The sequence below is a fragment of the Odocoileus virginianus genome, chromosome 4, assembly GCF_023699985.2.
Source record: "Odocoileus virginianus isolate 20LAN1187 ecotype Illinois chromosome 4, Ovbor_1.2, whole genome shotgun sequence".
Lineage (NCBI taxonomy): Eukaryota > Metazoa > Chordata > Mammalia > Artiodactyla > Cervidae > Odocoileus > Odocoileus virginianus.
The window spans coordinates 7,413,940-7,427,522 of NC_069677.1; the positions used below are offsets into that span (position 1 = coordinate 7,413,940).

At 36.4% G+C, this 13,583-nt stretch overlaps 1 protein-coding gene across 7 annotated transcripts in view; it reads right to left on the bottom strand.

The window, feature by feature from the left end:
- GSK3B (glycogen synthase kinase 3 beta) overlaps positions 1-13,583 on the bottom strand; it is a 275,257-nt gene that overhangs the window by 122,824 nt on the left and 138,850 nt on the right. For all 7 annotated transcript variants that reach the window (XM_020901778.2, XM_020901774.2, XM_070466019.1 and 4 more), the window contains one exon: positions 8,824-9,017. In XM_020901778.2, the coding sequence (XP_020757437.1) occupies positions 8,824-9,017 (194 nt within the window). The remainder of the gene's footprint in view (positions 1-8,823; positions 9,018-13,583) is intronic.

Here is a 13,583-nt window from a genome sequence, read left to right on the forward strand (position 1 = left end):
TCATTATAGTCAAAATGTAACAACAACTCAAAGGTTCATCAACTAGTGAACAGATTAACAATATGCAGTATATCCACAAAACACAGTACTATTCAGCCACAAAAAGGACTGAAATACTGAGACACGGTTAACATTGATGAACTTTGAATATTTTTTCCAAGTGAAAGAAGACAGAAACAAAAAGGTCATACATTATTATTCCATTTACATGAAATGTCCAGAATGGGCAAATCCATGAAGACAGAAAGTAGATTAGTGATTGCCAGGGCCTAGGTAAAGAGGAGGATGGGACAAGGCTGTTAATAAGAATTTAACAGAGCATTATTAAAGGAGTTTCTTTCTGAGGTGATGAAAATATCCTAGAATTAGTAGTGACAGCTACACAACTCTATGATTATATTAAAACCAATGGATTGTATACTCTAATAAAAGGATGAAATTCATGTTATAGACATTATATCTCAATAAAGCTCTTATATAAAAAGAATCAAGCAGCTGCCCATCCACAAAAACTGCAAAGGCTTTAGAGAAACTAGTCAAAAAAGCAAATCTAACTCCTAATGCTAAACACTTACTTGGAACTTACCACAGACATACAGGAATTTAAAAGGTATAAACACTAAAGATAATAAAAACTTTTTAAAAAGTAAGAAAATTTAGAAGCATACTGTGACTCATATTGAGGTTTTTGTTTTACCTTTTCATCCCCTTCACCTATTTCTCCCACCTCCTGCCTCTGGCAACCATCAATCTGTTCTCCGTATTTACAAGTTTGTTCTTTGTTGTTGCTGAGGGTAGGATTTCATACATAAGAGAGACCATGTGGCATTTGTGTTTTTCTGTCTGACTTATTTCACTAAGCATAATGCCCTCAAGGTCTAGCCACATAGCCACGATGTCAGGATTTTCTTTTCTTACAGCTGAATAATGTTCCATCACACACGCACACACACACACAGTCACTCACTCACTCCACAATTTCTTTATCCATTCATCCACTGATAAATTCTTAGGCTGTTTCTATATCTTAACTATTACAAATAATGCTGCAATGACCATGGGGTACATATATCTTTTCGAGTTAGTACTTTGATTTTCTTTTGATAAATACCCCAAAGTAGAATTGATAGATCCTATGTGTTAGTTGCTCAGTCGTGTCCAACTCTTTGCAACCCCATGGATTGTAGCCCACCAGTCTCCTCTGTCCGTGGAATTTCCCAAGCAAGAATACTGGAGTGGGTTGCCATTTCCTCCTCCAGGGGATCTTCCCGACCTAGGCATCGAACCCAGGTCTCCTGCATTGCAGGTAGATGCTTTACCGTATGGTAGTTCTATCTTTAATATTTTGAGGAACTTCCATACTGTTTTCCACAATGTCTGCACCAATCTACATTCCCACAAAGAGCACACAAAGATTCTTTCTCCACATCCTTGCCAACGCTTGTGACTTTCTGCCTTATGAAAAACAGCCATTCTAACAGGTATGAGGTGATACCTCATTCTGGGTTTTTTTGGCTGCATCAGGTCTTAAACGCAGCACGCGGGATCTTTGTTGCGTCACATGGGTTCTTTCATTGTAGCACCTGGATGCCCTAGTTATGGCACATGAGCTCAGTAGTTGCAGCACATGGGCTTAGTTGCTCAGGATGTGGGATCTTGCAATGCAGGTCTCCAGGGATCGAACCCACATCCCTTGTACTGCAAGGAATATTCTTAACCAATGGACCACCAGGAAATCCCTTGTTGTGGTTTTGATTTGCATTCCTTGATGATCTGTGATGTTGAGCATCTTTTTAAGGACTTGGCCATCTGCATGTCTTCCTCAAAAAAATGTTCAGGTCCCATGCCCATTTTCTAACTGGATTGTTGGGGGTTTTGGTATTAGCCCTTTACCAGATATTTGATTTGCAAATATTTTATCTCACTCAATGGGTTGCCTTTTCATTTTGTAGATGGTTTTCTTTGCTATGCAGAAGCTTTTTAGTTTGATGTAGTCCCACTTGTTTATTTTGGCTTCTGGTGCTTTTGGTTTCAGATTTAAAAAATCATCACCAAGACCTATGTCAAAGCATTTACCATTTATATTTTCTTCTAGGAGTTTTATGCTTTCAGGTCTTACATTCAGATCTTTAATCCATCTAGAGTCAATTTCTGTGTACAATGTAAGACAGTTGTTGAGTTTCATTTTTTTGCATGTGCTATCTAGTTTTCCCAACACCATTTATTGAAAAGGCTGTCCTTTCCCCCCTGTATATTCTTGTCTCCTTTGTTGTAAATTAACTGACCATAAATGCATAAGTTTATCTCTGGGCTGTCTATTCTGTCTCACTGATCTACATGTCTGCTTTTATGTCAGTACCATATGCTTTAATTACTGTAGCTCTCTAATAAAGTTTGAAATCATGATGCATTATGTCTCTGGCTTTGTTCTTTCTCAAGACTGTTTTGACTATTTGAGATTTTTTTGTCATTCCATACAAATTTTAGTACTATTTGTTCTATTTCTTTGAAAAATACCATTGGAATTTTGATAGGAATTGCAGTGAATCTGTAGATTGTTTTGGGTAGTATGGACATTTTAATAATATTGATTCAATCATGATTCATCCAATAGTATCTTTTCATCTATTTGTGTCTTCATCAATTTCTTTCATTAATAGCTTGAGAGTTTTCAATACATAGGTCTTTCATCTCCTTGGTCAAATGCATTCCTAGATATTTCTCTTTCTCTCAAGCCATTCAAGTCACTGAAGGGCAGAAAGGAGGCATTCAGGACCACAAATATCATGCCACCATATTTCTTCTCTCTGGAATAACAGAGGTAATAAAACTATATATAATTGTAAAAGCAAAATCAAATAGAATCCTTATTCATTAACCTTTGTACAGTCTTTGAAAATTTAATACAGTTAAAAATAACATTTTACCAGCCATTCTACATGACTTGGGGAGGTAGCATAAAACAGTCTGTATCCTTAGGAAGTTTGGCATGTTAACTATGAAAATGTTCCCTCGGATAACCCACTGCAGGAAACATTTATTGACCAGTAGTCCTAGTTGCTGAGCTCTCAAAACCATTTTCTTCTTTGGTGATAAGCCAAGCTTCCCATGAACTGTTCCCTGCCAATGACTCAGCACAGCATGGCAGACATATTTAATGAAGCCCGTTTCCCAGGAGACACTGGACTCCTCTGACGGTTCAACCTTGGACTTATGATTCTCTGTTGGTTTTTCTGTAACTTTCTTAGAGCTACACTGAAGTATAAGACTTTTTCTACTCAGCATGCCATTGTCCTGCCCTCCCTCCTCCACAGAGGTTAAGTCTTGGTTTTTACCTTCCACTTGATAATTACAAGTTTTCATGACTCAAAGAACATAGCTCTATATGACATAACTAAAGATTAATATTTCTCTTTAGCTGTCTATAAATTTTATCAAGAAACAGATTTTTAATGACTTAAAACAGCTATATAAGTACAAATAATTAGGTGTCTCATAATAAGACTACCAAATAAAAGAGGAAGCAAAACAAAGAGGAAGAAATCCAAAGTAAATAGCAATTTGTAGTAATTCAGATCTAAAATTAAAACCAATAGAACTTAATTATAAGGAGTTTTAAAATTTACTGGATGTTCTCATAATATATTGTTTCATTTGATTCACACAACTTTGGAGTAAAAAGAAAGCACAATGCTTACTGAGTTCCTTTAGCACCAAACACTGAACTGGAGTACCACTGTAATAACAGTATTTCCATTTTACACATGATGAAATTGAAGCTCGTTGGATATACTTAAGCTCACAAAACTACTAACAGTGGACCAAGGTCTTATTTCCCCTATGTTGTCTCCAAAATATCATACAGAGAATAATCAAAGCCCTAAGGATTGAGCCCAGACATTTATTTCTTCTCACTCTCCAAAATAGAATATATTAAAAGCAGGGCTCAAATCACTCTCCAATCACAACAGAACAGGAGTGACACTTCACTTCTCTACTCCCACATCCTAGCGACAGAACAAGTGAAACCAAGCAGGACACCTGAAACCTATGACTTAGTTCAAAGAAGAACTGAAATTAATAGTTAATGAAGCTAAGATCGCTAATTAATTTAAAATGTAGCTTACTGATTTTCAACTTGGAAAAGCCAGCCTCAACAACGATCAGTATTGGGATTGATTAATCTTCTTCCTGCTCTAATATCAAAGGTATCCTACATAAGGTACCTAGCTGGACTTTACTGTTAGCAGCACAACAGCATTTTCTATCATGAGCACTTCCAAACTGGCCAATTGAGGTTAGTTTAATTTTAGTATGATGGGTCCAGAGGGAAAAAGGCATTAAAATTGTAGGTAAAACACCACTGAAACTTGTTGTACCAGAAACACTTGAAAATATATATATATAGTTTTTAAGACTAATGTACAGGGATAATTAGTTACTCTTGGTATTCTTCCTATCTCTGATCATTCTTTCTCTTCTTGTTTTTTCACCAAAACAAACTGCCTCTCACTGACACCAGTAGGTTCAGCATGTTGGTTTACGAAAAAAGTGCAAGGAGAAGACCCTATTCTAACTTCTCCTAAAAAATATATCATTATTTAATGCAAAATACATGATTATTTAATCCTTGGTAGCAGTGATGTAAAAATTACAAATGTGAATAGAATTTTAAGTTGTCAGAAAAATGCCTATTTTATCACAATCAAAGGAAATGAATTGGTCAATACATCAAATTTTTTTTAATAGCTAACATTTAGCAAGGAGAACAAAGAATACTTAAGTTTCACAAAGAAAAGGTGATACACTGGAAAGAACTGAACTTCATGTAAGACAGCCTGCCACTTTTCAGCACTTTTAGGAGAAAAAATAAAAATAAAAACAGAATTATATAATAGCTACAAAACAATTAAAATATTTAAGAATAAGCTTAACAAGAAATGTCAAAACCTATATAAGTAAAACTCCTGGAAGTTTACAAAAGTAAACCTGAACAAATGGAAAGCTATCTACTATTTCTGGATAAGGTAATTCAACATCATGGGAGAGGCGATTAACTCCTTAACCTATAAAGTTGATGAAATTCCAATTAAAAATAAACAAGCTTTCTCAAGGAGTTAGTCAAAATGATACCAAAATTCATAGGGGAAAATATACATCCAAACATAGCTAGAATAACATGAAAAAGAAAAGCTACAAAAGCAGACTAGCCCTACCAGACACTGAAACATATTACAAAATGAAATTAGAACAATGTGGTACTGACTTACGAATATGCAAATGACCCAGCAGAACAGAACATAAAGTCCAGAAATAGACCAAATTACATGTGGAAATTTAGAATATAATAACAATAGCATCTCAAATCATTGGAACATAGACTATTTAAAAAACTGTATTAAGACAAAAGATTAATGCTTTAGAACAGATAAAATTAGATCAATAAATCATACTATACATAGTTATAAATAAACTCCACACACAGGAATAAACTTCAAATGGATCAGCGGTCTAAATGTAAAAAGGGAAATCTTACAGCTGCAAGAAAATATAGATGAATTTCTCTTTAACTTGAGGAAAAGGCTTTCTCTATAAGACTTTATAAGGAAAAGGCTTTCCAATCACAACTAAAATCTAGATATGATAAAAAAAATGGACACTGAACACATGAAAAAAATATATTATTTCTCACCTACCAGGTTGACAAAAATTGAAAAAGTAAACCAATTCATGTATCAATGTGAATAAATAGGCATCACATATTACTGGAAAGAATACAAATCTATACAAGCTCTTGTGCAGAGGAATTTAGCAACATCATACAAAACTTCATGTGTTTCTGTTTTGATTCAGCAGTCCTACCTAGTTCTCTTAGTTTACCATGAATATACACATTTAATAAAAAATACTTATGCACAAACGTTTTCATAACAGCCCCCTGGGACATTACTAGATATTGAAAAGTAGTTCAATATCCATGTACAGAAGAGTGATTGGAATCAATGCTGAAATACCATAAAATTCTAAAAAAGATGAGAAAAATGTCTGATCTGATATGCAATGACTTTCAGGAATGATAGTTAACAGGAAAAGCAAAATATAAAGAATAACTCTCTGTATTATATTTTGTGTAAGAAAGAAATCAAGAAAATTACAGTTACCCTCTGTGTCCCTGGGTTCCACAGCCAGGGATGCAACCAAGCTGGGATTAAAAAATACTCAGGGGAGAAAAGCTCCAGAAAGTTGCAAACATCAAAACTTCAGATTGCCACATCAGCAACTATTTACATAGCATTTAAATTGTATTTACAACTATTCGCATAGCCATCAACACTGTATTAGGTATTATAAGCTATTTAAAGTAGCTTATATCATAAAGTATATGGGAGACTTAGTTATATGGAAATACCATGCCATTTTATACATGGGACTTGAGCACCTGCAAATTTTGGCATCCACTATGGGTCCTGGAACCAGTCCCCGGTGGATAACAAGGGATGATTACACACTGACTGTTCATTTGAGCAAAAGAAACCCAGAAAAAGTAAACCAGGACATAAAGAGATTGGCTATCCAGAGGGAGTGAGGGAGAACAAGACAGAGGAAACGACATCTGTTATCTCTGACTTTTAGAACCACATTACACAGACTGAAAATGTAAATAATTTTTTCAAAAAGTCAAAAAGAATGGAGATACAGCTCTACAAAGGGATACAAGCAAAAACAGATGAACCAAACTGTATTTCAGATGAATAACTTAACTACGATAAAGGAAAAGATTAAAACTTTTTAAAAAGCAAGAAAAAGAACTCACCCAAGTACCTACTGAACAGAATGTACTGGTTCGATACAGCAATGATAGACTGTAATAAAGCACTCTGAAGTAAGACTGCTTGGATTCAAATACCTGCTCATCTAACCACTTGCTAACTGTATGACTTTGGACAAGTTAGTTTATAATCTCTTTGTGTGTAGGTTTCCTTATCTAAATAATAACAATATCAATATCACAATACTAAGAGGAAATCTCCTATAAAGCTGCTCATGTAAAAACTTCATAGATTACTGATCATATTTTAAGGACTTGATAAATATTTGCTATCATACACGCATGCTAATTTGCTTCCATCGTCTCCAACTTTTTGCGACCCTATGGCCTGTAGCCTGTCGGGCTCCTCTGCCCATGGAATTCTCTAGGCAAGAATACTGGAGTGGGTTGCGATGCCCTCCTTCAGAGGATCTTCCCAATCCAGGGATTGAACCCTCATCTCTTAACGTCTCCTGCACTGGCAGGCGGGGTCTTTACCACTAGCACCACCTGGGAAGGATATTAATTTGAAAACACATTTAAGTGTGTGAATATCAGGAGACACATGTAATAAAAATCCAGTTCTTATGAAATAAAGTCAGAGAGACCATAAAAACCAATATGTCTCAAATATAGTGATACAAAGGATTGTAAAAATTAAGTATTTGGAAAGAAGGCAAGACTATGGAAGCTTCTGAATGCACAATTAAAATGGCAGGCTTTATTTTCTAGACTATGAGGGACCATAGAAGACGTGTGTGTAGTAGAAACAATATGACCAGAATGAGCTACGGGATTAATCTAAAGTTGGAATGCAAGATTTTAAGTGAGAAGATCAGATGTAGAGTTACTAGTGATAAAAGCCAAATGGCTAGAACAGTAGTGATGAGAAAAGGAAAGAGGGGCGGGCAGGGCAGGCAGTGTGAAATTAACCAAGTTTGGCAATGATTGGATATGAGGTATGAGAGAACGGAAGAGTATCGATGACACTGAATGAGAAAAGAATTAAAAGGAAAGAACAAGAAGGAATGAGAACCAATAGAAAGGATTTCCTTTAAGACTGGCAGTTAAGTCAGAGTTAGATAAGAAGATTTGTCAATTTGAAAATAACGGTACCTTCAGACATCAAGACTGAGTGGGCATTTGGCAACATGGGACTAGTGTTCAGGAGAGAATAAACTGAAGACAGAAACTTTAGATTGTTTTTTTAAAACCTCTTTAGAATGTTCAAAACATTCTGTAGCATACAGGCAGCAGAATGTGTGCTACTTCAGAGCAGTGATAACCTCTTAATTTTTTATCCTTTAATGTTAAGCACAGTTCCTAGAACACAGGAGACTCTCATTAAAATGCTTCAGAGGTGGGCAGAGTAGGGAAGGGAACAGAGCTGCATGGCTTGTTAATGGCAGAGCCTCGATGAGCCCAGGTCTCCTGACTCTCCACTGTATCATAATGAAGAGATGACCTCTGATCATCCATACACAGGACACTCTAAGGGGATCTTGTAAGAAAAAAAAATGAACTGTGGGAAGTATCGTTTTGTAGGGCAGATGGAAGGGAGACATAAGAATATATAGCAGGAAAGAAATGTCAGTTATAGGGGGAAAAAAACAACAGTGTTGTATCATAGACTAGAAAGAAATTTTTCAAGAAAGGAAGCACAGTCAACTGTATCAAACAAACATATGCTACAAGCAATGTTTCTCTGGTCTCCTACACCAATGAGACCCAAGGCAGAGAGAGGTCACATTTTAAAATAAGGAATTAATAAATTTTAATCTATCTTTCACAACATTTTAAATACACATATCACTCATAGCTACAGTTCAAAAAAATACTGCAATCTTCAGTAAATTTTATCTCAACATAATACACAATGGAAAAGTCACTACAGTAGTTGAGCTGAACAAAACTTGTTCAATAAGTGAAATCTGAAACAAAAGCAACACTTGAAAAAGGAATTATTTACATGTATTGACAGCAACAAAAAACACATGAACTACTGAAGGTCTTACCTTAAATCTCTTGTCCTGCAATACTTTCTTGATGGCAACCAGTTCTCCTGAATCACAAAGTTTGGCTTGATACACCACACCAAATGACCCATTTCCAATCACTTTAGTGTCTGTATAGCTGACTTCTTGCGGCCTGTCTGGACCCTGCCCAGGAGTTGCCACCACTGTGGTCACCTTGCTGCCATCTTTGTCTCCTAAAAGAAAAAATGGATAGAAAATGAGAAATGCAAAGAATTCAACCGAGAAAACCGCCAAAGCATACCAAGTAAACCACATGCATTTTAAGTCCCTTCAGTTGTGCCTGACTCTCTGTGACCCATGGACTGTGGCCCACCAGGCTCCTCTGCCCACGGGGTTCTCCAGGTGAGAATACTGGAGTGGGTTGCCGTGCCCTTCTCCAGGGAATCTTCTCAACCCAGGGATCGAACCCACATCTCATGTCTCCTGCATTGGCAGGTGGGTTCTTTACCACTAGCGCCACCTGGGAAGCCCAAATATTCTGTACTATATATTATTTTTAAATGCTCATCTTAGTTTATCATATCTATCATCACAGAATTATTTCAATTATTTGTTTCAATTATAAGTAATTAGTTTAACCACCATTTATTCACTGTATAGAGCAGGCACCACGCTTAGCTTATATACATGACTTCATTTAATAAAAACAATCCCATAAAAGATAGCACTGTTCCTATATAAACATAATAAGAAAAATGGTAAATTTGTCCGGTCAAAAGGCAAATGATGGACCCACCAAAGAATCCTTATCTGTCCAACTCTAAAGGCCGTAATTCTTTCCTCAGGCTTTCTTCTTGTACTTGAAAATAAGACATGTGCAACTGAAAACATCTAATTCTGTCTCTATTCAGACCATTCTCCCTTTAGGAAGGTAAAGCTTTAAGTTTTTGCTTCTCCACGTCTTATTTCTTCTTAAGAAAATAGTGATACATTTCCAAGAAAAGTCAGATGGGGAAAAGAAGCAGGGGAATGTTAATCTGCAGGTAAGAGACACAAACCTAATATGAAAAATCAAACCCATTCTGAACTGAGCCTCATTCATAACTAGCTCACCAGCACTGGGGTCTCTGTCCACTCATGGCCATCTCCCTATCTCTTCTGCCTTCGTTTCCCGCCAGTAACAATCCAAAGATTCTTTCCAAGTTCAAGAGCCACCTCCTTCTTGACTAAACAGTCACCTTACTCTCTGAATTCTTAAACTATTCCAAACCTTCTATACTACCAAGCACTTGATTTTAAAAAGCTTTAAATTGTTTTTAATGATTTCAGAACACACACAGATTCTAGGGACTACAATCTTTGCAAAGCAGCAGTTATGACTTGTGCTTCTTCTCTCTTTGCTGACATCTGTCAGGAGAGGTACGCGAGTGTATGCTCCTCGGTTTTTGTCTCATCACAACAAAGATTTGGAGTGACGAATCTAAAACCAGTTCTCACTGACAAAACCGCACATTTCTTTTTCTCTCTCCTACTCTTCCATTATAGCAATTTTAAGATGCTAGTTGAATTCATATTAACCTCATAAAAGAAAAATAATGCAATATTTAAACCTAAATACCAAAACAAGATGATGAAATATGTTTTCGTCTCTCACATTAAAAAAAATATATATATATATAATAATCTGATTTTCCAATCAGATTTTAGATCAGATCTAATTAAGATATAATCTGAATATATATAATACCAGATATATAAGATATAATCTGAATATATATATAATCAGATCTAAATCTGATACGATTCAGATAACATCAGATATAATAATCTGACTTTCCCCTACTCAATCTAAGACTGCCAGAAAAATGAATATCCAAATGTTAGTGGCATACTGTAAACAATATTTATAGCCATTTAAGCTCACAGAGTTAATATATACAAAAGCCAAAAAGCAGTATCTGTAACTGATTAACTCTCTTGCGTGTAAGGCAGCCTTCATGACAGATACAAAAACAATGAATGATTCCTACATACAACAGCTAGGTGGATTATAGGCAGTCTATACTGTATCACAGCCAGCTATCTGAAACACATATGTCTTTAGTTTTAAGGTGAAACACCCGAACAGATGTGATTTAGTTAGAACAAATCCAATACTACCTGTAGAAAGAATAAATCAAATACTGTCAATACCATCACTTTATTTCCAACAGTTTAACATATGTTTTAAATGTACATAAACAAGCCGACAATATACATAAGTTTCCTTACACCTCTAGTTATCTAGTAAAATAGATCTTAAACATATACACTAAAAACTTAATTAAATCTAATCAGAGTTCTAAATGATCATGCCTCACTCCCCCAAAATATTCCATATAACTCATTTTTGATCATGTTAAGCAACCTATATGTAGGTCAAGAAACAACAGTTAGAACCAGACACGGAACAAGGGACTAGTTGAAAACTGGGAAAGGAGTACAACAAGGCTACATATTGTCACCCTGCTCTTTTAACTTATATACAGAGAATGTCATGCAAAATCCTGGGCTGGATGAATCACAAGATGTAATCAAGGTTGCCAGGAGAAATATCAATAATCTCAGATACGCAAATGATACAATTCTAATGGCAGAAAGTGAAGAGGAACTGAAGAATCTATTGATGAGGGTGAAAGATGAGAGTGAGAAAACTGGCTTAAAACTCAACATTCAAAAAACTAAGATCATGGCATCTGGTCCCATCACTTCATGGCAAATAGATGGGGAAAAAATGGAAACAGTGACAGACTTTATTTTCTTAGGCTCCAACATCACTGCGGATGGTGACTATAGCCATGAAATTAAAAGACACTTGCTCCTTGAAAGAAAAGCTATGACAAACCAAGACAGGTATTAAAAGGCAAAGATATCACTTTGCTGACAAAGGTCTGTCTAGTCAAAGCTATGGTTTTTCCAGTAGTCATGTATGGATGTGAAAAGTTGGACCATAAAGAAGGCTCAGTGCTGAAGAATTGATGCTTTTGAATTGGAGTGCTGGAAAAGATTTTTGAGAGTCCCCTGGACAGCAAGATCAAACCAGTCAATCCTAAAGGAAATCAGTCCTGAATATTTATTGAAGGACTGATGCTGAAGCTGAAACTCCAATACTTTGGCCACCTGATATAAGAGCCAACTCACTGGAAAAGACCCTGATGATGGAAAAGATGGAAGGCAAAAGGAGAAGGTGGTAGAGGACGAGATAGTTAGACAGCAACACTGATTCAATGGACATGAATTTGAGCAAACTCTGGGAGGCAGTGTAGGACAGGGAAGTCTAGCATGCTGCAGTCTATAGGGTCGCAAAGGGCCGGCTACAACTTAGTGACTGAACAACAACACATCTTAACCACAACTTCTAAGCAGAAACCTTACTATAAGTTTTCTTCTTAATTTATAAAATAAACCTATCCTACGAGTATTATTGTACTCGTACTTAAAATCCAAAGTGTTGCATATATTTTCTTGTAATCCAATTGTCCCAAAGAAAATAAAAAAGTGATTTCAAACAGTTTGACTTTTCTCTAGATCATTCAAGTCAAAAACCATATCACCAAATATATATATATATACATATATATATAATACACACACACACACACACACCATGAACTGTATGGTTCATGGGATTGCAAAGAGTCGGACATGACTGAGCAACTTTCACACACACACACACACACACACACACACACACACACACATATTAAAAGAACAATGAATTAATAATTCAAATTCCACTGAACAAGTTTCTTGTGAGATCTCACAGGTATAATTCACAAAACAAAGCATCATCATTTTTTAGTTGAGATAAATTAGTAGATATTAACAATAGCTACTCTACTCCACAATTTTAGCTGAAAACAAAAACCATCTGGGTATAACCAAAAATCATGATTTCCCACTCTTTAATCATATTTCAGGCTGCCCAGGTGGCCCAGTTGTAAAGAATCCACCTGCCAATACAGGAGACATAAGAGATACAGGTTCGATTCCTGGGTTGAGAAGACTCCCCTAGAGAAGGAAATGGCAACATACTTCAGTACTCTTGTCTGGAAAATTCCATGGACAGAGGAGCATGGCAGGATATAGTCCACGGGGCCACAAAGAGTTGAACACCACTGAGGGACTGAGCACTGTCTGCCACTGCTGAACTTGTAAATGTTTATCCCAACTTACGATTCGCCTACAGGAAGAGGCACAAAAATAAGGTAATTCTACAAAAATATTAAACGCAGGGTTGAAAGATAAAGAGGTCTTACAGATGCTATAGCTGAAAGAGAGTCTTGAGGCCTCAATTTTAAACTGACTGGATGTGGACAGAGACCAATCCTTTCACCCTCTTACACAACAAAGAACCCCTGCTTACTATCTTAGCAAAAATTAAAAGGTTTACTCTATTCTCTTTTGAGCAGTGAGAGAAACTGCTGAGAACTATTACAGGCCAGCAGGAACTCTTCCTCCACTAGCAGGAAATCCTGGGTATACAAGAAACAATGGCTCTCAGACCTTGTGCCCAAGCATCCTGGAATTTTTATTCAGAAATCATTGAAGCCCTTCAAGACTGCTCTATCAGATATCTGAAATAGCAGAGCTGTGGAGAATGGCAAGATAACACTGGCAGTGACTCGGTATGAGCATCAGTAGTGCGTGGGCTAGTGCGCCAGGGAAAAGCCAAGTCACCATGTGGCACTGCAATTTGCTGACTCGGCAATAAGGTAGCAGCTGTATAGAATGTCACTGTACAAAAAGAACTTTCCAAT